The 25,625-nt window shown below is 51.1% G+C and overlaps 2 protein-coding genes across 29 annotated transcripts in view; both read left to right on the top strand.

Annotated features, from left to right (window-relative positions):
- CAMK2D (calcium/calmodulin dependent protein kinase II delta) overlaps positions 1–8,395 on the top strand; it is a 164,572-nt gene extending 156,177 nt beyond the window's left edge. For 16 of the 24 annotated variants that reach the window (XM_075090113.1, XM_075090108.1, XM_075090111.1 and 13 more), the window contains 4 exons: positions 2–96; positions 1,325–1,553; positions 5,731–5,780; positions 6,332–8,395. In XM_075090113.1, the coding sequence (XP_074946214.1) occupies positions 2–96; positions 1,325–1,553; positions 5,731–5,737 (331 nt within the window). In that variant the 3' untranslated portion in view covers positions 5,738–5,780; positions 6,332–8,395. Of the gene's footprint in view, position 1; positions 97–1,324; positions 1,558–5,730; positions 5,781–6,331 lie in introns of those variants that run through there. The other 8 variants (XM_075090109.1, XM_075090112.1, XM_075090107.1 and 5 more) reach the window with 2 other exon arrangements.
- A 707-nt stretch (positions 8,396–9,102) lies between these two features.
- Positions 9,103–21,484, top strand: LOC142055993 (uncharacterized). 5 transcript variants are annotated; one of them, XR_012660152.1, is made up of 9 exons: positions 17,439–17,491; positions 17,808–17,920; positions 18,258–18,434; positions 18,515–18,688; positions 19,018–19,117; positions 19,490–19,764; positions 20,478–20,596; positions 20,931–21,047; positions 21,150–21,484. XR_012660152.1 is itself a non-coding variant. In XM_075090116.1 (5 exons), the coding sequence occupies exons 2-5, from the start codon at positions 19,597–19,599 to the stop codon at positions 21,382–21,384; spliced, it is 618 nt and encodes a 205-aa protein (XP_074946217.1). In that variant the 5' UTR covers positions 19,014–19,117; positions 19,490–19,596; the 3' UTR covers positions 21,385–21,484. The 5 variants fall into 5 exon arrangements, 1 of the variants encoding a protein (XP_074946217.1); XR_012660154.1 differs by lacking the exons at positions 17,439–17,491; positions 17,808–17,920 and adding an exon at positions 9,103–9,390; XR_012660153.1 differs by lacking the exons at positions 17,439–17,491; positions 17,808–17,920 and having other exon boundaries at positions 18,043–18,434.
- The last annotated feature ends 4,141 nt before the right edge of the window (positions 21,485–25,625 follow it).

The raw sequence follows: 25,625 nt of genomic DNA, 5'->3' as shown, positions 1-25,625 counted from the left end.
GAAAAATCTGTGACCCAGGCCTTACATCTTTTGAACCTGAAGCTTTGGGTAATCTAGTAGAAGGGATGGACTTTCACCGGTTTTACTTTGAAAACGGTAAATATTCCTTTCTCATCTCCGTGAATCTTCATCTGTTCCTTGGATTGTGTTTCTGCGGTCTAATTAACGTTTTGGTTTGGGAGTTGATTGGTTTGGGCAGGGGAAAGGAGCATTACTTTTTTGCGGAGTTCTGCTATAGGATTTTTTCTGTCTGTTTCTGCTGAGCTCATTTGCACATCACAGGGCACCTGGGATAGTGGAGCAAGGTTTCAGGTATTTGGAAAGAGAAAAGAAAAAAAACATACGGTAGATAAGTAATTCTCATACATTCTTTTTTCCACTGGGGAAAAGAGGAAATCTTGCTGTGAGTATGCTTAAAGGAAAGGTCACTAAATCATGTGATTACAGTGATTGCAGCTAACAGGCAGTACTTCCCGTGAGTATGTGATGTATCGGGGAAGATGCTGTAGTCACTCAGTCTCTGCTGCTGAGGACCTGATCAGCTCTTTTTTGTACTGGGGGGTGTGTGTGAATATATACGAAAACATACGTAATATCTATATTACAATCATGTCAGCTGTAAGAAAGAAAAATTACCCATAGAGTGGATTTAATAAAGTTTTGGAGGATCATGTAATATAGGAAACTATTTTAGAGTAGACTCGACTCAAAAGGAAATAAAATATTGTAAATGAAGATATCGGCTTATCCAGTAATTTCTGAGGAATGTCTGAGCATAAAATGGGATTATCGTATTCCTAAATTCTCTTCCATTTCCAAAACAGCCTTTTCCATATTTTTCCTTAAAATATTTCCTTTCATTACCACTGCTTTTTAGTTTCTATAGATATCAGCACTAAATCAAATATGTCACAAGAATGAGTCAAAAAGCTGAATTATTTGAACTGAAAATATTAAGTACAAAAGTCGTTAGACTTTAGACACAGCAGTGAAACTGAAGTATTGGGAAAACTCAATCAGGAAACTCAAGGTGGTGACCCCACTTTATTTAATCCTTGTACATACATGGATTAAATGAAATGTACTGTTAGACATGTGATTGGTTTCCTTATAGGAAAGGTGAAAACATACTTTATGCTGCGACTGTGTTCATTTCTACAATGTACTTGAGCTCGCTGTCAGTTGCGATTATCAGCAAACAATAATTATTACTTTGTATCTGTTAAATTGATATTTTGGTTTTGTAAAAATGGGGTGAGATGGGTTATTTTGGCTTACATAGAGAAAATGTAATTTATCCTCTGTCTCTGTGTTTGTTTCCTAGCTTTATCCAAAAGTAATAAGCCAATCCACACCATTATCCTCAATCCTCATGTCCACCTTGTGGGTGACGATGCTGCTTGCATTGCATATATACGGCTCACACAGTACATGGACGGCAGCGGGATGCCAAAGACGATGCAGTCGGAGGAAACACGGGTCTGGCACCGTCGTGATGGGAAGTGGCAGAACGTTCATTTCCACCGTTCGGGGTCACCAACAGTACCTATCAAGTAAGAAACAATTCAGACCACGAGCTTAAATTGTGTAGGTCAGACCAGATAGTCTAATAGCTGCTTTTGGCCTTAAAAACTATGAAACCATCCTCTCGATAGTGTGATTTCTTGTGGTCATTTATGCAGCGTGTATTACATTCAGTAGTGTGCATACAGTATTGGTGCAAATATTTTTAAAATCATGCTTTTTGTTGTTGTGGTTTTCAACTGTGATGCCCGCTGATCCAACTCGGTCCCTGAACCGACAGCTTGAAAAGCAGAAAAATGTTTTAATGTAGATAAGGCTTGACACAAGTCACACAAAACAGGACTGGAAAACCTGAAATAGAATTTCAGGAAAACCTGAAAAAAATAAAAAGCAATAGGATATGTGGAGCTGTTAGAGCTGACCAGAAAGTTTCAAGGAAAAAAGAATCACTGTTCTGAAAAATTGACGTTTCAGTAGTATTTGTTGTGATTTCCCGCCACCTTGACTTACTCAGGCCCGGTTAAGTTCACTGCAAGTTGATTTTGAGCCAGATTATGTACTTACTTTGTAAATTAAGTCATTCAGGTACCTATCGTCTTCTCATCTCTCTGCCCACACTCGCTTTGCTTAACTACTGAATAGTCGCTGTCTGATAGTTATGAGTCATAAGCCGCAAATCTCTCCCATCATCATTTTTCTCTGTTGTTCATTCGGGCATCTGTGCATGCCCTCTCGTACCCTCGGAGTCATGCTGTGACTGAACGCATGCAAACCTGACTTCCTTGAGCCAGATTTTCTGCAGTGTAAATTGCAGCACCTACATAGTCGCAATAAAGAATCACGGCTTCTTCAAGTGGTTCTGCTCAAGTCCTTTGCTTTTCTTCTGCTTGCAGCCTTCGCCGATGCTGCCGTGTCCCTCGGAGCCCAGCCTCACTGACTTCTGACTTAGGTTAGGCTCTTTCCAAATTAGGCAGCACTGATATAGGCCTCGGTTTGCTCAGGTTTAAGCCCTCTGTATAGGATAGAATTACATTTGTGTGAGGTGTCTTAACATGGATGGTGGCTGAATTTCCTGGTGTGGATAAGACTTAGGTTTCATCCTTTGAACTTCATCATGGACCCGTATTTCATGTCTTGCAACACTATCCTCCCATGTGAAATAATACTTGATAAAGGAAGGAACATGATAGAATGACATGTTAAACCTCAGTGAGGATTAATTTTTTTTAATTATTATTTAGGAAAAACTATTTCAATTACCTAGTGAAAACTCTTGTGTTTTGTTTAAAAAACCTACGGGAGCAAGAACCATGTCACCCTTTGTTTTTCAAATTCCAGCTGCACTGCTGGTGTTTAAACAGGTAATACTGAAAGAGTAGCTACATTTTTGTGAAATGCAGTGTTATGTAGATTTTTTTATGTTTTCATAAGGGAGTGTTTTGCCAAGAGATCTGACCTGGGTGTGTGGAGAGCCAGGAAGCATAAGTGAAACAGGTTCGCCTGTCCCGGTGCACCCTGGACAGTAAGTGTCTATAGTAGAATGACATGAATTGGGCTAGAGAATTATTTAATCTTCTCCTTTGGGGTTTTTTCACCCCCTCGGTTTTTGGGAGGGTTTGGGGAAGGGTGGGGTGTAATTTTTTTTTAACTTAACCGTATTTATAGGAAACAATCCTAAAGAGAAAAGGTAATTTATGACATTCATTCTTACGCGTCAAAACCAGAAGGCAACAAAATAGCCGTCTTATTAGTATTTTTATGGAAGATTATAGAATTTGCCTGATAATTCTTGTAATAAGTCTTTCAGTAATACTTTATAGAGATATACCTAATAGCTTCCGCAGCTGCTTCTTTTTGAGGTACAGTTTGCAACAGGAGCCTCAGTACTTAGTTCACGTAACGGGTACACGCGTGATGGGCTGCTGTGTGCTGTGGCAGGTACTGCTCCTACGAACACTCGCCAGCGGTAGTTGCTCTGAATATAGAGGCCGTGCGCTAGCTGCCACAGAGCAACTCCTGGCCCTTCAGACTGCACGTCTCAAGGGAATGCAGTCATAAAAACAGATCTGAGATTTGCCCCTCAGAAGCAGTGCCAGTATTTAGGACTCGTGCAGTGTCGTTTCTTTACGGCTGCTTATGCTCTCTAATAAAGGTAAGGATTTCTGGGACTGCTAAGGATGGGAGGAGAAGCTGAGACTGCAGGGTTGTGTCTTTGTCAGTGGGTGTTCTGAGCCTATGGGGTCAGACAGAGGAGATTTCGGGATTGTGAGAGGGTGTCCGAGCTGAAGAGGTCACAGAGGAGGGGTAGCAGCTCAAAGCCTTAGAGCATGGCTAAGGCTTAAGGAGAGATGCTCTGAGATTGCAACATGGCCCTAGATAAGTAGCCCCTGTGTAGCACTGGCAGCAATATCACATAAATCCCTTACCTAACCCTCACCTTGAATTCAGAGGGGTTTTTCTGGACTTGCTCATATCACTGTTCTAAAATATCATTGGTCTGATGGTTGGAAACCTTACCTTGCAGTCTAAATTTTATATTCAATGTATCCTTGACTATTCTTACTTCATTGTTGTTCTGTACTGCGGATAGGTATGCAGACATGAGTTGTTTTATATGCAGGCTGATGAGATCACTTCCCACCTTCTATTTTCATAGGGTAAATAAACAGTGCTAACTTGGTTGGCTTCTTTTGATAGGATCTCATTTTCCCGGCAACCTTAATAGCTCGTCACTATCTTGGTTTGAGGTTTCTCTGTTCATTAGCTTGGATTCTTCTGAAATACTGTGGTCAGGGCTTTATTTAACTTCACGATGTCTGTCTTCTCCCTGTCGAGTGTGCCACACCAGCTTTGTTCTGGCATGATTTTTGCACTTTTGTCATCTACATCACATTGGCGTATCATCTGAGACAGCCGTGTGTTCATCCTCTACTGTCATTTCCAATCAATGAGTATATAGAAACTTCTGCTGAGCGTGCAGCTTTGTACTTCCTATTATTACATGTAACAACATTGCTGGATTACCCAGCCCTCAAGGTTATTTGGTTCTTCTTGCACAATACTGCTGTTTTCCTTTGTATTTATAGTGCCTTCCACCTAAGTGTAAGTCTACTGCATGAGATCAGTCCTCCTGCTTGTGCTCAGGTCATTGGCAGAGACGAGCGAGCCTCCTCTAGGCTGAGAGGTCCCCTTTCAGCCCAAGCGTTGTCATTTTATCTTTTGCTTATTTTACATATTCTTTCTTTAATCCCCATTTCCTCAAGTTTAACTGGTGGATTCCCATGTAGCACCATGCCAGAACTCACCTTCTAGAACACATCCTGGACATCTTTTAGACTGCCTTGAACCTTCACATTTATTTTTCCCAGTCAGAGCAGCAGTGTACCAGTAACTCCATTTTGGTAAACTCTGGAAGAAATTTAATTAAAATATTGGTCTAGGTAATCCTTCCTTTCTTTTCTCGTATCTGAAATGTATACAGTCTACAGCTGTTTATTTAATTACCAATACTCAGTAGTTAATAACGGCACTTCCATAATAAAAAAGCATCTTACACATCATGTCTGAAGAATCTCAAACCTAACAAACTTGCCGTTATAGCTGGGATCTGCTTTTGCAAACATAGTGTCCTTGCTTATGTCAAATCCGTTGCTGCGAGCACTGTAGCTTATTTGTTTTCAGGACTGCAGTGAGGAGTGTGCCTAGATCTAGGGACAGAATCTTTGGTAGCTGTAGGTATATGGAAATGTTTCCTTATGGCAGATAAGTTATTTGGAAAAGAACATGAGCACAAATGTATATTTAGTTTATAATTAAGTTTTATTTATAGCTTTTGCTGCGAGTCAGACAAGACAAACTTTGGTTTCTGTCTCATCCATTGTTTCTTTCTGAGTGAACTGAACGATGGTAGGAAATTTTTCTCTGTTCCATGTTCTTAAGAACTTGCAGTCATGTGTTTCTGCAGAACTGTAATCGTAGTATTACAGTTACGTGGTAACTGCGCATACACAGAGAGCGGGCCTGCATGATACGGGCGGTCAAAGGGCTATTGGACATAAAACTGGCTCCCAGACCTGAAGTCAGACCCGAGGCTCCCAGCCTTATATTCCCTCGCTTAATCATACCTTACACCACCTTGTACTTTCGTAAGTTAAAAACCAAACAGCAGGAAGACTTAAGTAAAGAGTTTGTTCTGTGTTTGTACAGTGCCTAGCACAGCGGGACCCCAGTCACGACTTCGGCCCCTAGATGCTACGGTAATACAAATGATATTATAAGCTGAGTTAGTTAACTACTTGCTTACACGTTCCTTTTCTTTCGTTTTCTCTTTGCATACGGCTCTAGCATGTCTTGCATGTAAATGACATCTGACTCTTCCTTGTCACTTGGTTCAGTTTTTGTATGAGAATCTCAGTCCGTGGCGATGTCTGTAATGTACATGCTGAGGAAGTAAGTTAAACTCGGAGATTAGCATCTGAATTCTGCCCTCCCTCCTTTAAGAAATCGGTTAAGGCACTTTGGCTTCCTGCCTCAGCTTCCTTTTTTATTTTAACAGCCTCTCTGGCATGCTGTAAAGATGGAAAATGTCTGTAAAGCAGTTTGAAAAATAAAAGAATGCTGTGCCTGAGCGTTTGGGGTTTTTTTTTCCCTTGGTTTTCTTCACAATATTGTATTAAATGACCTTGAGAACAGGGGGTTTTGTAATAGTATTGGCTAATGCTTGAGCATGTATTGTTGTCTGGTGGTGATGTTACCTCAGTAATGGCAACCTGTTTTGTTTTTTTTTTTTTTTTCTCCTTCCTCCTAGCTAAAAATATCAGCGGTGCCGCTCTTGCATTTTCTGTACCCGACGCACCTGGTTGATTACCACCTTGGCCATCCCGTTCTCTTCATGCATGTTTCTGAGTGCATGAAGTTGTGAAGGTTCTTCATGTAACACGTTTGTGATGCACCACGTTGCTGTATATTCCATCTGTACACTGTTAACATTTCAATGAAGGTGATGTTCCATGCAAATAGAGAATAACAAAGCATAAAAGACAAAAAAAATTTGATGGACCGCAGTAGATACAGAATACATTTGTCACTTCCTCCATTTATGCCAAGTTTTGACTGACAACTTCAAAAACTATCCTGTTTATTTAAAAAAAAAGAAGAAAAAAAAGAAAAAAAGGGAAAAAAAAGTATGTTTTACCCTCTTTTTTTAAGAACATGTTTTTGACTCCTCCTTTTCCCGAGTCCCACGATTTTGCTTTGGTTCTGGTAGGAAAGGTTAGGATTTCCGCTGGCAGCTCCCTTACTGTAAAACGGATTTTCATTACAGCATGTAGATGGACGAAATCACTGATAAATGTGGAAGTGATAATATCTTGGCTTTGTACCAGCCAAAGCCTTCTTAGTTTATTAGTCTGTGTAAACTGGAAAAATCTCATCATTTGCTGGCTTGGTCACTTCAGAATTAACTGTATGTTCTGGTGAGCCAGCGGCTTCTTTTCTTTTTTCCTTTTGAGTCTTCACCTTTGCTTTCTTACTGTGCTCGCTGAAAATTTCTGTTGGCTCATTAAGCAAAATTAAAAATTGCAAGGAACTAAGTGATGACTGAGGGGCAGTTTTTGAGGATTAAAGTGGAAAAAGAAAGATTTTCATCGCTTCTAGGGCGTACTGTAAATTTTTTAAGGAGGCTTTAAAAAAATGCAAGATTTTGGTTGAGCCCAGTTGTGTGGTTAATGTACTCGAGAAAGATTAGGCCTTCAAAGCTTAGTATGAAGAGTTTGTTTACTTTCCCCTGCTTCCGTTGCTTCTCTGGAAATGTATTATGGATACACCAGTTTTCTAATAGGACTGACCCTCTACCACAGATTTGTTTCTCTCCCCTTTCCCCCCTCAACCTGCTCCTGGTTTCTTAAACTGCTCACGCAGCGTGCAGGATGAAGGACAACAGTCTCTGCAGCATCCCCAGCCTTGGTTTGGCCCCAGTCCGTTGCTGCAAACGCCTGGACGCTGCGCGGGGAATGCTCTCGGTGTCAGCTCAGAACGCAAACTTTGTGACGGGGACTATTTTTGCTTCCCTTACGTTGCTGTGAAAATACTTCCTTGCAAGCATTTAGGTTTATTCCCTTCTGGTTTTTAATAGAAAAATACAGGGATCGGTTATTTCTCTTTTTTGTTTTTTTCATCTGTTACTTGTTCTGTTACCAACAGGGCTAACTGTTTTCTGCAGCGCTGTATAGTGCATGATATCTCAGTCAATGTCCTTTTTAGCGGTTAACGATTTACAACTCGGCAGCCTGAAGTTTTTAAAATGGGAAAGCTTCCTGATTTGTATCATTTCACCTTTCTGTGTTGATTACTAATCAAAAGCAGTTCTTAAACATTTTGATGTTGTTACTAGTGGATGTATGGTAGATGGACTTAAGCTTCTCTGATAATTACTACATGATTTTAAACAATATATATTTAAAATAAGCATCTACAATAAATGTGTTGAGCCATATTAACCTGCCAATGGGATCTGTGAAAAAAGTAATGGCCTCATTTTTTTTCTCATTAATTTCTTTATTTTGTGAAGCGGCTATAAGTGGCATAACTGTATTTAAAATTAACAAATTAGGTGTAGGGTGTTTTGGGTTTTTTTTTTTTATACTTCTAACATAGCATGTGGTGTTGACGTATTACTGTAGACCAAGTTTGTCTTCCACACCAAGACGTGAGGAAATTGTGATTTGTTCTCTCCGCCACAACTGAATTATACACTTCTCTTCTGTCATTTTGGAACACTGCAGTTTACCATGGGACACAGTGTACATAATTCTTGCCATAATGGTAAATGATTGATATATTTAAAGATTAATAAATTTGTGATTTCTGCTGACATTGTGCTTGTGTTTTAATTTCCCAATTGTGATTTTTTTTGCATTGGAAAATGCATAGTGTCTGGTGGAATTAAAAAAGTGCATCTGCGTGTCTGACTTCTTACGAGCCAAATTTGCAGTTCAGAAACAAAAGTGTTTGCTTCCGTGGTTTGTCTTTTGGTTGGTTGCTAACTGCCTTTCCTGGGGGCCTAATTGTACGCCACTTATGCTGTACTTGGTTGACAGATTTTGCACACACCTTGTGTTTGCACATCCACTTTTAGATATGTTTTAGGTAGTTTGCACATTTCTGTAGCTGTCTTCCTGTGTTTCATCTGCTCAGCCTGTAACATAAGATGCTTTACGCGCAGTTGTTGTATGTTTAGCGTTGCAGACCATAAAATGCATTAAAGTCCATAAATAATTAGCATTTAAAACAACGTATAAGCTTAAAAGCTTTCATATATGTCTGTAGCAATTTTAGGGTCTCTAATCCTATGCTGAGCCACAACTGAGAACAGTCCTTCAGACGAGCAGCAAGGAAGGACCGAGGGGTCAGAGGAGAGGAGACTACTTCCAGCTTTCGTGGGTCATGAAACACAGAGCGGGATCATGCCTCTGGTTCCGTGCCAGAGGCAGCGTAGTTGCGAGCCAGAGCCGTAGCAGCAGCGTTGGTGGGGCAGTCATCCAGGAGTACTGCCTGCCGACAGAGCGAGAGCCTATTCCTGGGTTTGTGAAAATTTCAGTGCTTCCTTTTGGATGGCATTTAGCTATGTATTTGTAAACAAAAAGGAAAATAGTTAGAGAGCTCAGAGGTTTGGAATGTTTCAGTAAACCCCAGAGGAAGCAAAAGCGGTTTAGTCTGTTGGGAAGTTTTGTGTTTTGTCATATCACTTCTACCTACTTCGTTTACTCATTTTTTCCACAAAATGCTATTCCAGAAATCAGTTTGACTTCCATTTTTACGGTGCGCCTGCAGTAAGCTGTCTGACAGAGGAATTGCTACTAATTTCAGGTATGTAGAGAAGAAGAGAGGTCACTGTATAAAGTGTAACAGCAAGGAGGGGGGGTGGATGGAATATGTTTGCCAAGTACCAGGTTGAAGATCTGGGAGAGGGACAGGGGTTTGGGGGATTTCGTTTGGGTTTGGTTTTTATTGTTGTGGATGTCCTTTTATAGCACGAATGTTTAAATATGCTGCCTCCTGGTGGCTTTTTGTAATAATGTCTATTTAGGAGTGCACAGAAGATGCTATTGGTTCTGAGCAGAAAGGAACCCAATGTTTTCAGGCGTTCCCTTTTTTAAGGCAAGTAAGGAAGACAGAATATTTCAGGGGCTGGAGCTTGAATTTGCTATTCAAGACCTATTTGCTGGGTCTTGAATATATGCTATACACGTACCTGGAGGAATCAGATTGATTCAATTTTCTAGAAGACGGGCTCCCAGGACACAGTTAGGAAAATAAACATCTATCCCCTAGAGTTGTATATTAAATCCAGAGTTCATTGTGGCAGAGATTAATTTCACTGTTTCTTCAGTGTGCTATTAATCCTTTGTAATGTATCATCTCCTTGGACTGTGTGCTCACAGGAAACAATCACTTCATTCTTCTCAGGGCTCCTCTTAAATTTGTATAGTCCTACTTTATGTAAAACCTCTCTTAAGACCATTAGTCAAAACATTAACTGTATTAGTTGGAGAACTGATCCAAATAGCTTCAGGAGATTCAGCTTCTTTTTTCCTAACAAGTCATTGTTAAAATACAGACACCTGTGGCTGTATGGGTTGGAAGTTCAGTGCTGCAAGGTCCACTTGCTAAATGTCTGGTTCCTGCTGAGGTAGAGGCCTGGCACACCTGTACAGGAGTATAGGGAGGTTTTGATCCCCAGGAGAGGGGAGGCTTGCCTATCCTGAGGACTATCTACACCTCAGGTGAAAGGAGTCCTACGTATAGCGTGCCAGAAGCCTTTCCTCTCTTCTCCTCCCTCTCTTGCACAGATACCCGTGGCCGAGCAGAACAAGTTGCAGGATCTGCTTCCAAGGCAGCATGCATATAAAATGAGGAGAACGCAGCAATGCTGCGTGCTCATGTGCTGCAGAACAGCAGCACAAGGCTGCTTGTTTCCAGCATGTTCTTGTCCAGACTCTGAGCCCAGGCAAAAGGCACTGCAGAGTAAGTTTGGGGGAAGATAACGCTTAGTGACAGAGTGTGAGGGGAGGAGAATCGATGCAAAAAAAAGACTAGCTGGTAGAAAACAGGGTTTGCAAGGTGAAGAGGTAGGAGAGCAGTATTTCTGTATTTACAGAAATGTCACATTCTTTAAAGATGTTGCCAGAACCCAGCTGTACGGCTGGACCATCTTATGAACTGACTGGAAATTTGGCCCATAACCTTTTTCATCATAATGGCCTCTAATTAGTTAAAGTTAGATAGTTCAGTGCGGCAAGTGGCTGGGACATGGTTGCTTCCCTTAAAATAGCAAAGGCTAAGTCTGCACAGCCACAGAATACCCTCTGAAAAGTTACATTAAACTGCAGTGTAGAATTTACCAGGAATCTGACACAGCTCGTGACAGCTAAGGGCCCAGGTCTTATAATTACTCACTTTTGCTATCCCCTGAACTCAGCCCCCAGTGGAACAATGCTGCCTCATGTCAGGGCAGAGGCAACAGCAGCACAGGTCACCAAGTGCCCTGCTCACTGTCAGGGGTTTCCCAGTGTCTGAGCAAGCTGGTATGGGAGGAGAGGGGAGCAGAGTTTATTAATCAACAGCCCACTGCACTGAGAGAGAGAGTTCATGGTAAACAAAATCGCCCTGAGCTGGGAAGGGAGAGACCACCGGGCTCTTTCCCCACCCTTCTCAGGCATTCAGCATCAGCTCTGTGAGAAGACAGCTGCCCAGGACCAAGGCACTCACAGGCACACGTCATTAAAGAACACACATAGTCAGGGGACCCTACCAGAAAGCAATCAGCCTAATAGCAGAGGTAAAAGCCCTGTTTGTGTGCCCAACAACTCATCTCATAAAAAAAGTTATTGTTGAACATCGATACCTAAAAGAAGTCAAACAGAAGTTCAGCTCCAGAACTGATGGCAGGATTAAGGGTGCTTACAGCTTTGGTGAAGAAAAACACAGTATATTAACACATTTGCAACTGAAAATTTTGATGGACTATTGAGTTATTGCATCCCTTCCACAAATCATTTGGGGGGGATTATCCTAGAATGACGCAACTGCAACAGTCCAATATCAATGTTGTGTAGGCCTGGTGATGTACTGTATGTGATGTACAGTAACACCTACTGCCCCATTTGTAGCGTGTGTTCTCTTCCGGTTGATGTATACATGTGCTTCCCATAGTGACTCTCGGAATCTAGCAGCCACTACTTCCAACGCCTGGTACCACAGGATTCCCAAGGAACCCCAGCCTGCTCTGCTAGGGAATGGATCCGCTGAGAGGATTAGGGAGTAGACGCAAAAAATGGCAGGAGCCCCAGAGGCTGGTGTAGGAAGCCGCTGCTGATTTGTGCTACTGTTACTTGCAGAAAGGAACAGAGGCTGTTACAGGCAAGGACCGTCACGCTGAGGGGTGTCACAAACTCTGAATTGTGCCTGGAGTTAAACAGGTTGAACCACGCTTCACAAAACCCCAGTGTAAGGGCTGGTAGACACAGTGAGATTTGGCCCTTGATTTCTCCCTGGTCCTCCACATATCTCTGGAGCATGACTTCATCATGCCTGTCAGCAGTGCCCTCCTGCTCTGCGAGTCTGTCCTTCCCACCCTGAGTACTCCTGACTCTCCTCCTTTCCTGTGGTACCTTATTAACCCATCTGTCCCTGAACTATCAGTGTCCTGTTTTAACAGGATTCACTTCTGCCAGCTGTGCTGGCCCCTAATGAGAACTGAAGTGAAACGCCTCTTAAAGCTATCACTGGGGTTTGGCATCGATCTGCGATTTCAGCACCAGGGTTAATTTGGAATGCAAACCATGTTTCAGGCACGATTTTTGTGTGCACGTGGTTGGCACATAATTCTGTGATCTGGTTTTGGAGGCACTGTTTCAGTCTCCTGTTAGGACCAAACCGCTTCATGTAAGTAGTTAAATACTCTGTGATGGAGGCAGACACACGCAGCATATCAATTTCAGGGCCTGGATATAGAGCACTTGGACAGGGACCAAGAAGACACAAGTAGGAATTTTTGCTCTTCTTCATTCAGGCCAGGAATCTGAGCCTAAGTGTCCCTTGTGCAAGATCAGTGCCCTAACCACTGAGTAAAGATTTGAAACAGCCTTTCTGTTTTTTTCACTGAAAAGTGAAAAGGGAAGGGTCTAGTTTGTTTCAATGCAGCTCAAAAAACTGTCAGAACAGCCCTAAGGACAACAGCAGAAGGGATCCCTTTCCCTGGGCACCTGTCAACTGAAGGTGCCACAAAGGCTGGAAAACATGATGAGGATATATGAACACAGAGCTGAGGGCAAGAAACATGAAAAGGCTCTTCACTTCAATAAATGGATGCCTTGGATTCTTTCAATATGTGACTAGATACAGATAACAGAGGCTTAAGAGTCCTGAGCTGATGCTCTGCTGATCTCTTATTTGTAATGAATTTCTCAGAATTCGGGCCCTGAGGTGCACTAAGAGGCAGCAGGGGAGGATATTTACTCTTTCCTCTCTACTTATATAGGGGAGCTTGGTGTTTGAGACTTGTGTTCACACCTTTCTATAATCACTGTTTCCCAGTTAAGACCAGCTTTGCTTACACAACAAGAGAGTTCCTTCACAACCCACAGGTCTTATGCTTTCTGCCAACACTGCCTAAGGTGGATAATAGAGTGGAAGAGGCAGGCGGTGAGGAATACACTGTTTTCACTAAAAAGACCTTAGTAGCTTAGGGTGTTAAATGGTTTATTGCTACATGCTCACCAAGACAACCAACAGAATCAGTAGCATGCACTTCACAAAAACAGCAATTACCTTCATAGTTCTTAGACCACCCTGCCCATTGTCTCATCTGGAGCCAAGATGACGCTGGTCCCTTGGCCATCCAGCAGTGCTTCCTCATCAGTCTGAGACATGGGCTAGAAGCCAGTTGCCACCTCAGGCCAACGGAGCTTTACTGGCCAAGTGATTTCTCTCTTCTGCAAAAGCGGCAACAGAAGCTAAAAATACGCCTAGAGTACACTGGGGCAGCCCCACCTCAGAGCAGCAGGACCAGCATCCCACCTTGCACAGACAAACCTCTTGCTAACAAAGCACCTGCAGTTTTAGCCCAGCTCCCACCTACAGCAGGGAGGCAGGGGCAGCCCAGCCCAAGGCCAAAGCAGCCCCCACCCCGCTCACACAGGATACCCCCACCTGCACATCAGGGCTGGGTTCCTTGCGTTTGTTACATTGCAGAGCCTCCCCCTTCTGCCTCTGCCCCTTTCAGAGGCAGCCCTTGCCTTAGGAACCTGTTATCAGGGTCTAACAGCTCCCTCAGCAGACGCCAGCCCTCTGACACACACCCCCAGCCATTACAGCTTGGGGGGGGAGCAGCAGCCCTGAGCCATCCCCCACGCACCCAGTGCTCCCCAGCACAGCCTGCAACTCTCGGGCTCCTGTCCTGCATGCCCAGTTAGAGCACTTAGACCAAGCCCCTCTGCAGAGAGGACAACAGTGGTTTTCACATCAGCAGCAGGAACCAGGGGAAAAAAAACATCTGTATGGCCCAGACTAAAGCAGTTAGCCCTTATACTCAAGACTACAGGTTTTGCCTTACCTGTTTCTGCCTCCCCGAATTCCGACTCCCACCCAGATCCCACAGCCAAAGTCTGTAACAGTCACCCCACCAGCATCACTAGGAGCTTTCTCCCTCCTCATAGGGCTAAAGGGTGGAGGAAGGGACTCCCAGGAAGGCCAGCGAGTGCTCCAGGCCCAGCTTACATCTCCACAGCCAGAGCAAGAAAAGCAGCTCCAGGGCTCTGACTTAAACTGGAGAAAGCAGCCCTGCTCTCCGGGGCTTCTCCACAGTACCCCTCCGTGGGTACAGCTTACCAAAACAGCCCTTTCAGCTCAGCTACGCCTCCACAGGAGATAGAAGCCTTGCCAGAGATCAGGAGAGCAAGGAGTTCTGCCGGAGCGCTATAGCCAGGCTGAGCTGCATAACCAGGGCATGCCTGGTGTCCTCCGCCTTCTGGAAGTCAACAGCAGTCCAGTGTTTGCAACGGGTCAGTGTTTTCACATATTCAAGTCCTTTGTGCATTAAGGTATCTTTGTGCACAAGGATCTGAAGTCTCTCACACAGCCTTTAGCAAAAAAAGTCTTTCATTTCCCCCAGGTCCTCTGCAACCCACACCCCCCAGTAGTAAGAGCAGGACCCATTTTTAAGAGAAGTCAACTTAAACATTTAATTGAAACAAACTTTTTTCCAAGACAATAGGGATTAAATTTGGGATGTAAGCAGCTTTTTTTTTTTTGGCTAAATGTGAAACTTCAAAAGGAAAATGCCAGACCATCCCACCTGAGTCAAACCTGCATTAGAGGGTATGCTTTAATAAAAACTGGCTCCAGCCTTATTTTATCAGCCAGGAGAAGAAGAAGAAAACCAAACCGTTAAGTCACACACCATCACTAACTCAGGTGATGCACACAGATTATTATAAAACTAGAAGACAGACAAACTTAATCCTAATGACAGCAGGAAACCAGAGCCCTCCTCCACACACACAGCCCCACAGTACCTAAGGAGGAGCCAAAAGCAGCCAAACAACATCACCCAGATAATAAAAACAACAACAAAACATCAAAACTAACAAGGGAGGGAAAAAAACTTACAACACAGCTAGCACCAAAGCAAAAACAGAGCCCCCTACCTGAGCTTAAATGCAGAGCTGGGGCCAATGGGGAAGGGCGTGTGGGCGGCGGAGGCTCCAGGTGAGGCCGTCAGGGCGATGGGGACCTGCTGGGCACTCGGAATGCCTCCGTCAGCAGCTGGAACCAAGCGGCTCTGACACCACGCTGACATCTCCAGGGCTGCCTTCCCAGCACGGCTCTCGGCACCCTTCGGAGCGAAGGGGGAGGCAGCACAGGTGGCTGTAGCAAGGAGGTCTCTGTGGATTCTGGACAGGGACGGCAGCAGCAGTCTCACTCTAGATTAGGTACATCTATTTTGTTACGCACCTCAGAATACATCGTGAGGCTTGTAACGGTACCATCTGGCGTTGACAAAAAAAATGATCTGAAATTTGAAACACCTCATTCAAAAGAAGCCTTTTCTCCCAGGAAAACATCGAAATGTCCCTGTTTATGGGAAGTGCTGTTTCTGTGCGTGCGTGCTTTGCTTGCACACGCAGCTTTTGCTTTATCTGTTTAACTGTCTTTACCTGAACCATCAGTTTCCTCACTTTTACTCTTCCGATTCTCTCCCCGATCCCGCCGGAGGGGAGAGAGCGAGCGGCTGCCTGGGGCTTGGTTGCTGACTGGGGCTAAACCACGACAGGGTCCCGTGTGAGTTGCTCACGGATGTGACGGGGTGACTATTTGCTGCCTTTTCCTCAGAAGGGCTCACCAGGCGTCAATGCGCTGCGGGGCTGTCTTGTGGCCTCATTTCTTCTCCTGATTTGGAAGTCCTTTAGCTGTTACTGGGGAAGTTGCTGTGCAGGAGGTGAACTACGCTTGGACTTGAGGTTATAGACTCTGCTTCGTGCTTTAGGGCCTGAAGCAGCCTGGGACATTGCTGCTGCGTGGGGCATCATCGGAGCTGCCTGCGATAGCCTCAGAGGATAATGATCCCCTCTCCTCTGTATACCAGAGCAATCGTTCCCAAAATGTACCCAGTGTAGGGCGAGTGCTGTTGTTTGCACCTGCCAATAACGTGCGTGCGTGTGAGCGGCAGATTGCCTGCTCCCTGCCGGCCGCTGCGCCTGTCGGAGGGGTCACCTGCCCTCCCAGGCACCGTGTCGCAGGCGCGTGTGCCAGCGCTACGGGCTGCCGCGAGGGGAGGGTGGCCTGGGCAGGCACGGCAATGAATCCGGTGTCAAACTCTGTACTGAGCGCGGGGCCATGGTTTGATTTCGGGCTGTTAAGCCTGGGGGCTCTTCAGTCACAAACACCAGGGAAGAAGGAAGATCTGGGTTTATGAGCCCCAGGAGAGGAAGCGCGAGTTAGTAACTCGGTGGGACCTTAGGGCAGCACGACACGAGGTATTCCTGATAGGGGGTGGTTTTGGAAGGTCCCCGGAGCATTAGAAAGCCTTCCCCTGCGATAGTCTGTAGCAGTCAAAGCCCCCGCGTTCAGGAAAGGTTAATGTGAAACTGGCCGAGGACGCCCTTTGTAGGAGAGGGCCTGCAAAGCGCTCCCGCGGAGTGGCCCCTGCAGCGCATGCTGGGGCAGGAGCTCGGGAAACAAACCCGACGTGTTTAGCTACAGGAAAGTATTGCGAGGGCCCCTGTCGCGGATAAGCTGGCAATGAGCCAATTTAGGTAGGCAATCAGAAAGCACTTTCATAGGGAAACCATAAGCAAACAGTCCCCCCCGAGTGTGTTTCATAGGGGATTTTTTCAGCCTGGCAGAAACGCTGCCTCGGGAATTGTGAGCTCTGAGTGAGGCCAGAGGCTCCTGGGCAGCCGCCCTGAGAGGTGACGTTCCCCGGTGGGAGCACACGCGCTCTGACCTGGGAGGCCAGGGAGGAGCAAGCGCCGGCAGAGGCTTCTTGGGGGGCCTTTCAAAGCCTCCGCGGGCCAGCTTTTACCCCCGTGCTCCCCTTCCTCCCGGCCTGGCACAGCTGCCCTTTCTCTCCATCTTTAACGGATGGCAACGTAAAGGCAAGCTGATCCGGCCGCGGTGACGCCCTCTCGCCGGCGGCAGCCCCTCGGGCTGGGGGGGGGGGGCGGTGGCTCAGGGGCACCCGCCCGGCGCTGCCCTCCCGCCGCCAGGGGGCGCCGCGGCCTCTCCTTCCCGCCCCGCCCCGCTATTGGCTGTTGGCCGCAGGCGCCGGCACCGCTGATTGGCCGGCGCGCGTGGGTCCGCCCCGCCCTCCGGGTGCCCGAGAGTTGAACACGTTCCGCTCGCCGCCGCCAGGGGGCGCTGTGGCCGCGGGAGGGCGGAGCGGAGCGGGAGCCGGCGGCGGGAGCAGGTGCGGTGGCGGGGCTGCGGGGGGTCCCGGTGCTGGTGGGGGGGGTGTCTCTGAAGCGGGGGGTGCTCTCTGCGGGGGTGGCGGGGTCCCCCGGCGGGGCCCAGGCCCGTTTTTTGCCGTGGGGGGCGGTTGGGCGCGGCGGCGGCGGTGGTTCGGGGAGGGGGTGACCGGGCTCGGGCGTGCGGCGAGGGGGGCCCGGGGGCGGTGCGGTGCGTTCCCCCGCGTCGGGTCGGGTCGGGGGGCGAGGCGGGGCAGGCTGCGCAGCGAGGCCGGTAGCGGGGCTCTTTGGGTGCACTTAACGTGGTTTGGGTCGCAGGTTTTACCGTCGCCGGTGAGGCAGCCCCGGGACCGGAGGTGTGAGGGACTGGTGGGTTCCCGGGGGCTCCCCGGAGAGGGGCAGCAGAGGGGCTCGTTCCTGCCCCACTGGCGGTGAGTAACGGCGCCCCGAGAGCTGGGGGCACCTGGCTTGGCTCCAGCCCTCCCGGCTCCCGGCCTCAGCTGTCGGCACTGGCTGTGAAGAGGGGTTTGTTTCTTCCCCCAAGAGCTGCAGCGGGTGCCCAGCAGGGCTGGGGGGCAGCGTGCCCCTGGGCTCTGGGGGCAGCAGGGCTGGGACCAGAGCTGCAGCAGCAGTTCTTCAGCTCACCCAGACAAGAACAGCCTTTCTGCAGGAGTTTCCGCTGAGATAACGGGTGTAATTCAATACACTTCTGTTTGCTTTTGGTTAATGCAGTTTATTAGCTGATGCGTTTCTTTCTCCCCCCTCCAGGAAACAGAGTGGTTTTTTTGTCCTCCATCCCTCTGCGGGCCCTTCCCGCCCGTGTGGAGCAGAGCTCTCGGGCTCTGCTACGTGCCGGCACGACGGCCGCTCGCTCGCAGGGCTGCCGGCGTTGGGGCAGCCGCGGCTCTGGGCAACCGGCTGGCGCTGGGGCCGCTCCCGGCACTGGTGAGTGGGGACTTTGGTGGGGGTGAGGAGCAGAGCTGCTGGGGGTCTGAAAGCGTATTAACTTTGCTAATCTGCACTAGTTCCTGTCCTACACCGCGCTGTGATGAGGTAGTGGAGCTTTACTGGAGATGTGGGCAGGGTTTGTGCTGAAGTGAAACATACTGAAGGATGGCCCGGCCCTGGACGCAAGGCCTTTGCTTCATGGAAGCCGAGAGCTGTCCCTGAAGGATAAAGGACACCCCCAGGCACCCAAGGTAACGCCGCCATCCCAGCCCCTCCGACGCAGCTTTGAAACCCTCCCGGCGCCAGCTGGTGTCACAGAGAGTGACTCTGGCAAGATGGACTCCAGGGGCGCCTGGATCAACAGACAAGCAGCAAGAACGCCGCAGAAATAGAGCGGCTTTGCAAGGATTTCTTTGATGGGTGACTGTTAGCGTGGGTGCCAGGGACTGGTCAAACAGGTGGGACATAGGAAGGGCATGAGAACACAGGTGAGCCCACGTTTGGGCTGCCCCAGTTTGGCTGGGACGTTTGTGTGCGTGAGTAAATCTTTTCTCCTGTGATTCTGTGCTTTGTGTACCAGGCTCGCTCCTCGCTCAGCTTAGGCTGGTTGGGAATTCAGGACAGGTGCCGTATCCTGCTCCGCTCCTCCGCTTCAGGGCTGGCACACGGGGCAGCCACAGGTGAGCGCTCTGTTCCCCACTCCCCCAGTGGGGGATCCCCCAGGGGTGCCTGGCTGGGGCCCAGTGACTTCCCCAGGGGGTTTCAGCACCGGCCCCCTCAGGTCTCCTGTCACGGTTAGCGGCTGCAGCTTGGCCTGCGGGGCTGGGGGTTCCCAGCAGCTCCCCATTTCCATTGTGAGATGAACCCCTGCTCAAACCATGAACTGGTAACAGCTGTATGGGCTCCACGTGCCACGTCTCCCATCCCATGTTTGCATCGGGGGTCCCTGGGCATGGGGAACTCCCCGGGCATCCCAGAGCAGGCCGTTTAGGGGGGGCTCGTGGCTCCCTGTGAAGCCATTTTTTTTACTTAAAAACTTTAATTTTTTTCAGCTGAGGACATGCTGTGGTGGGAGCAGAGGCCGCTTCAGGGATCCACGCCGGACCCTGCAGCCCTGTCAATGAGATGCTGAAGCCAGTCTGGTGGGGCCTGGGGCATAATGGCTGTACTGGTGCTGCTGGTGCCTCGGGAGGTGTTGGCGGCACAGGCGACGCCGCGTGGCTGTGCCGACACCTGGAGAAGGCTCATCACGGCACCCGGACAAGGAGCACGGCCCCGAGGCGGCGAGCGCCGGGGGACACTGGTCACAGAGGACGTGCCGGGTGAGGTGAGTGTCCGGAGGCACCGCGGGGCCGTCTGTGCTTGTGGGGATCTCTGGCTGCCCAGGAGGCACCAGGGTCGGAGGGTGGGTGGGGGCCAACCCCCACCCCAGGCCGTGGGATTGGGGCGCTGGCTCGTGGGTAGGTGCGAGGGGCTGCTGTGCCCCAGGGGGTTGGGCAGTTGGGAGCTCTGGGGAGCGGTTTTGTTCTCGAGACGCTTTGGCTTTGCCCCTCCACCAACTTGTGGGCGGTGAGGGATGGGTAGGGCAGGTGCTGTACCCTGGCAGGGCTCCCCAGGGGGCCTTTGGGGGAAGGAGGGTCCCGGTGCCATTGGGGCATTGGTGGTGTGGGTGCCAGCGTGTGTGCCTTGGGGCTCCCCGGAGCTCAGCACCGCAGGGCCAGGCCCCACTATGGCCAGAGGCTGTTTTTGGGTGCAGGGGTGGTTCCCAGCCCCGCACCCCACCCTGACCCAGGACCGGGCAGGTCTGGACCTCACGTTTTGGGGCACGATGGCTGTGAGGGGTGTTTGGGTGGTGGGAGTGGGCGCTGTTGGGGTCTGGCTCGGACCCTGCTGGAACCGGTGTGGTGCCAGCCCTGCCCCCAGACTGGGGCTGCTGGAGTCGGCTGTTTGGAGTGCTCTGATTCTGGTGCAGCTCTGTCTGGGCCCGCATGTGTTTTTGTGTGTGATTTGCTTGTTGATTTGGGCTCCCCTTTGTTTCAGGTCCAGCTCCTGGCTGTTCCAGGTCAGTTTTGGCTCTGGTTTCTCAGGTCCAGCTCATGGATGGCTCGGGCTCATCTCAGCTCCTGTCCGTTGTGGCTCCACCTCAGCTGCAGCTTCAGGTTGGTTATTTCTCTCCCAGCTTGCGGGCACTCTGGCTCATTTATGGCTCTGGCTCGTTCACGGCTTCAGGTCACTCTTTTTGCACCCTTTTTTTTTTCACGTCCAGCTCGTTTGTTTTTGCTGGTTTCAGGTCCAGGGCTTTGGGCCCCTTTGTGTGTGCGGGTCTGTGTTTTGTTTGTTGTTTTGGGGCCCCGGTTTATTTTGTTTAGTTGGTTGGTTTGTTGGTTTGGGGTCCTGTTTTTTTTTTGCGTGCGCGTGCGTGCGTGTGTGGTTTGGGTTCCTGGTTTTTGTTTGGTTGCTGTGTGTGTTGATTTGGGCTCCCCTTTGTTTCAGGTCCAGCTCCGGGCTGCTCCTGGTCAGTTTTGGCTCTGGTTTCTAGTGCATCTTATGGATGGCTCCGGCTCGTTTCAGCTCCTGTTCATTGTAGCGCCAGCTCAGCTGCAGCTTCAGGTCAGTTGCTTCTCCCCCAGCTTGTGGACATTCCAGCTCCATTATGGCTCTGGCTCGTTCACAGCTTCAGGTCCAGTGTTTTTGTTTCTGCTCTGGTTTCAGGTCCAGCTCACCAAAGGCTCCAGCTTGTTCTTGCTTCACTGGAAGGAACAACGCTAACAAAAGAAACCCCAGCAAGCTTCAGATGCCGGTTGTTTTTGGCTCTAGTTTGGGCTCATCTCCTCTGCCTCCAGCTGCTCTCCAGTGTGGCTCCAGCCGCTTCCAGCTTGTGCTTGCTCAAGTGCTCCTGGCTTTTTGCCAAGGTCGTCAATCAATCACTGTCACAAGTTCTATATGAATATGAACTGTCATAATTGTACATGGTCTAAATATGGCCCAATGCCCCTCCCAGTAGCTGTACACACCTTGAATAAAGAGTTGAACAGTCATGAAAAAAAGTCTCTGGGCGAAACGGCACTTTTCAGACCATCTCATGCGCTTAATTTTGCCTGGTGCATGCCAGCGTCCCTAAGGTTGGGGAAACAACATGACCAGGCCCCCACCTCCGGTGAGGGCCCACGCACCTGCCCTCCCCCCTCCCATGGCCCAACAGCCACCCACCAGCCCTCCCCTCCCATACCTCAGTGGCCACCCACCAGCCCTTCCCCCCCATGCCCCAACAGCCACCCACCAACGCCCCAATGCCCCCCCCACCTCCCACCAGCACCCCAATGCCCACCTGCCTCCCACCCACACCCCAATACACCCAAACCCAGCCCCGGGCTTTGGCCCCAGAAACAGTGACCAGGTCCCCAGTTCTGAGACCGAAGCCCGGGGCTCAGCCCCCCCACTCCCGTCCCAGCCCCACCATCACCCGCCTGGCCCGAGTCCCCGCAGCCCCTGAGCAGCCCTGGTGACGTGTTGGGAGGTGTTGGGAGGCCCGGGAGCCCCGGCGGGGCGGGCGGTGCTTGGGAACTGCCCGGGGGGACCCGCAGGACGGGCCCGGCCCCGGGTGGCCGCGGACGGCCGGGCCGAAGTGACGCTGGGGCGTTGGGGGCGCCGGGCTCCGGCCCGCCGGGCTTTATTCGCCGGCGCCCCGAGAGAGAACCGCGGCTCCGCCCGCTGCTCCTCCCGCCGGGGCACCGGCAGCGCGGCCGCCGGGGCACCGGGTACCGGCCCTCGACACCCGCCCCCGGGGTCGCGGCACCGACCGAGGGGCCGCCGCGCCCCGTCCGTCCGTGCCCCCCGCCCAGCCTCACCTAGGCCCCGCCGGGGGAGCCCGGCCCGGCCGCTGCCGCCGAGAGCGAACAAGCAAATGGGGGCCGCTGGCCGCCGGCGGGGCTCAAATGTGCTCGGCCCCGCCCCGCGCAGGCGCCCTCCGCGTCGCCAGCACCGGACGCACCTGGGCGGACACGCCCCTCCGCGCAGGCGCGCTGGGACACGCCCGCTCGCACCTGGGTCTGGCCCCGCCCACCTGTTCGCGGCCACGCCCCGCGCATGCGCACCGGGCCACGCCCACTCGCACACCTGCGCCAGGCCCCGCCCCGCGCAGGCGCCCCGCAAGCCCCGCCCCTCCGCGCCCCGCCCCGCGCACGCGCCCCTTCTTCCGCCGCCAGAGCAGCACAGCCGGTGACCAAGGCGGACGGTGTTACCGGGGCGGCAGGAGGAAGCGACCGCCCGGGGCGCGGTGTCGTTCCGACCGGGCCCGGGGCCATGCGGAGCCCGGGTCAGTGAGCTGGGGGTTGGGGTTGGGGTTTGGGCTGGGCCTTGCGCGGGCGCGCGGTTCCTGGGCTGTGCCCGCCTCTCCCCGGCTTGTCCCGCGGCCGCAGGGCCGGGCCGGGTCGGGTCGGGGCCGCGGCCGCTCTCCGGCTTCCTCGGAGCGCCGCGGGCGGGAGGGCCGGGCCGCGGATCCTGGGGGCGGGCCTCCCTCGGGCCCAAGTGCCGCGCTGCCCGCTCCTGCCCGGGGCTGCCCGGCCGTGCCGGGGGCTCCCGGGGCCTAAAGGCTGGTGGTGGTGAGGGGTGCGGGGGTCTCTCTGGGACGGGGCTGGGGAATCAAGGCCGGCCCAGCCTCCTGTGCCCCGGGGCCTGGAGAGGGGCTGCTCTGACCCCCGAGGCTGGGCTGGGGCTTTGCTGGTGAGCACCAACACAGGCTCAGGTGAGCCTGGTTTCAAGTCCTAAAGCACAGGGTGGGTCTCTGCTATGAGCCCTAAAGCTGGCCAAATGAGCCTGCTATCAAGCCCTGAACCACAGCACTTGGTCTTTCTTTCCCAGCTCTAACACTGGCCTAATGAGCCCTGTTTCAAGACTCCAACACCCTGCACTTTGTCTCTGTTCCTGAGCCCTAAACCTGGCTGTGGGAGCCTTGTTTTCAGCCCCACCCCAAAACACTTGACTTAGTCTCTGCTTCAAGCCCCTCCAACACAGCACTTAGTCTCCATTTCTGAGCCCAAAACCTGGCCAAATGAGTCTGGTTGCAAGGCTCTAAAATGCACCGCTTAGTCTCTCTGAGCTCTAAACTGGCCATATAAGCTGTGAAACATAGCACTCAGTTCTCTGTTTTGAGCCTTGAACACGCAGCACTTGGGGTTTTTTTTTCCCTCAGCTCTAACACAGGCCAAATGAGCCTTGTTTCAAGATCCCAAAATGCAGCACTTTTAGTCTCTGTTTCAAGCCCCCAAAACACAGGACTTGGTCTCTCTGAGCACTAAAACAGCCAGGCCACACAAGCCCCAAAGCATATGACTGTCTCAGCCTTGAGACCTGCAACTGCCAAATAAGCCTTGTTGCAGGCTCCCCAAATGCAGGACTCGGTGTTTCTTTCTAGACCCCAGAGGAGCCTTGTTGCAGGCTCCCCAAATGCAGGACTTAGCCTCTACTTCTGAGCCCTAAACTGGCCAAATAAGCCCCCAGGACCTGGTTTCCAGTTTTGAGCCACAGGACATTTCGTCTCTGTTTCTGAGCCTGGTTTCAAGCCCTAAATACACAGGACTTGGTCTCTCTCCCTCAGCTCTAATACTGGCCAAATGAGCCCAGTTTCAATACCTCAAAACACAGGACTTTTAGTCTCTGTTCCTAAGCCCTAAATCTCACCACATAAGCCTTGTTTTGAGCCCCCCCAAAACACAGCACTTGGTCTCTCTGCATCCCATTTCAAGCCCCAAAAGTGTAGGACTTGTAGTTTCTGGTTTTGAGGCACAAAATGCAGGACTTGGTCTCTGGTTCTGAGCCTGGTTTCAAATCCTAAACACAAGACTTGGGCTCCATTTCCTAGACTTGAGCACTCGTAACAGCCTTATCTCCGTGTGCCTGAGTCCCAAACCCCACTGGATCCACTCACTGTTTAGGAGCCCCAAAACCAGCTGCTGAGCCCCACACTGGCCTGGTTCCAAGCAGGAAGGGGTTTTGGGGGTTCCTGTGGTGGACCCCCCCACCCCTCACCAGCCATGCCCAGGGCAGGGAGATGGCAGCAGGGGTTTGCCCCCCTCAAGCCCTTTGTGCCACAAACCCCCCACATGCAGCTTGTTTTCCCAGTGGAGCCACAGGTGCCTCTGGGCTTTCCCAGGAGGCCCCACGTGCCATCGCCTGCAGGCGAACAGCCCAGGGGAGCTTCTCCTTGGCCTTTGGGGCATTGAACTGAATTATTTTGGGAACTACGGGGTTTCCCATGGCCGGGTGGGCGCTGAAGCCCCCTGGGAGGCTGGGTGCTGCCGCCGCCGGCACCTTCCCTGGCAGGGAAACCCACCCCGCTGCGTCCCGGGAGCGGCCGTGCTCAGCCCGTGGAATACGACATTGTACTCAAAGCCAGGGTGCGACACGAGCTTTATTCACCAGAACGTTACAGAGAGCCCAGAGCAGCAAAGCCAGGCTCAGGCTGGGCCCAGCCGGCAAGTCGGGTCTGGGGCACCAGTAACAAGTGACACACGACCCCGCCGCCCCAGCCCAGCCCCAGCCCCCCCACAGCCCTGCACCCCCAGAAATGCCACGGGCGCAGACAAGTCCATCGAGGGCCCAAAGCAGCCCCCCGAGCTCGCGCCACCTCCTTACCGTGCTCCGGGGCAGGGGGGCGACGGGAGCCACGGAGAAGTCTCTCTCCCGGGTGCCCACAGCAGGGCTGGGGGGCTGGAGAGCAGGAGGGTCCCTCCCCAAACCCCAGCCCACCCCCAGCAGCCCAGGCTGAGCCCTGAGCAGGCTCAGAAGAGCCACCCACCTGTGGGGAGAGGCTAAGAATCAGCCCTAAGGGGCTCCTGCTGACACCAATGAAGAGTTTGGGCACCTCCTGATGAGGGGCTGCCCTTTGCAGTGCTGGGGGTAGGTCTGGGCCCCCCACCCGCCCGGGGAAAGCCCAGCTCCCCCTGCAGAAATAGCCTCACCCCCTGTTCGGGCTGGGGGTGCCCAGGCTCACAGTGACAGCAAAGCACTAACACTGCTAAGAATTAACCAACTCTGATCGCCTCTTCCCCCCTCTAAGCGTCCCCAGAGCTCTCTGCAGGGGCGGCAGGGACCCCCGGCTCTGTGCGGCCCCCACGGACCCTTCGCCGGGGGGATCCTGATGGGGGGAGCGGTGGCAGCCCGGCCAGTCCCGGTGTGTCCCCGGTCCCG

The sequence above is a fragment of the Phalacrocorax aristotelis genome, chromosome 4 (assembly GCF_949628215.1).
Source record: "Phalacrocorax aristotelis chromosome 4, bGulAri2.1, whole genome shotgun sequence".
Lineage (NCBI taxonomy): Eukaryota > Metazoa > Chordata > Aves > Suliformes > Phalacrocoracidae > Phalacrocorax > Phalacrocorax aristotelis.
The sequence above is the reverse complement of the archived record's forward strand: the minus strand, read 5'-3'. Positions and strand labels throughout refer to the sequence as shown.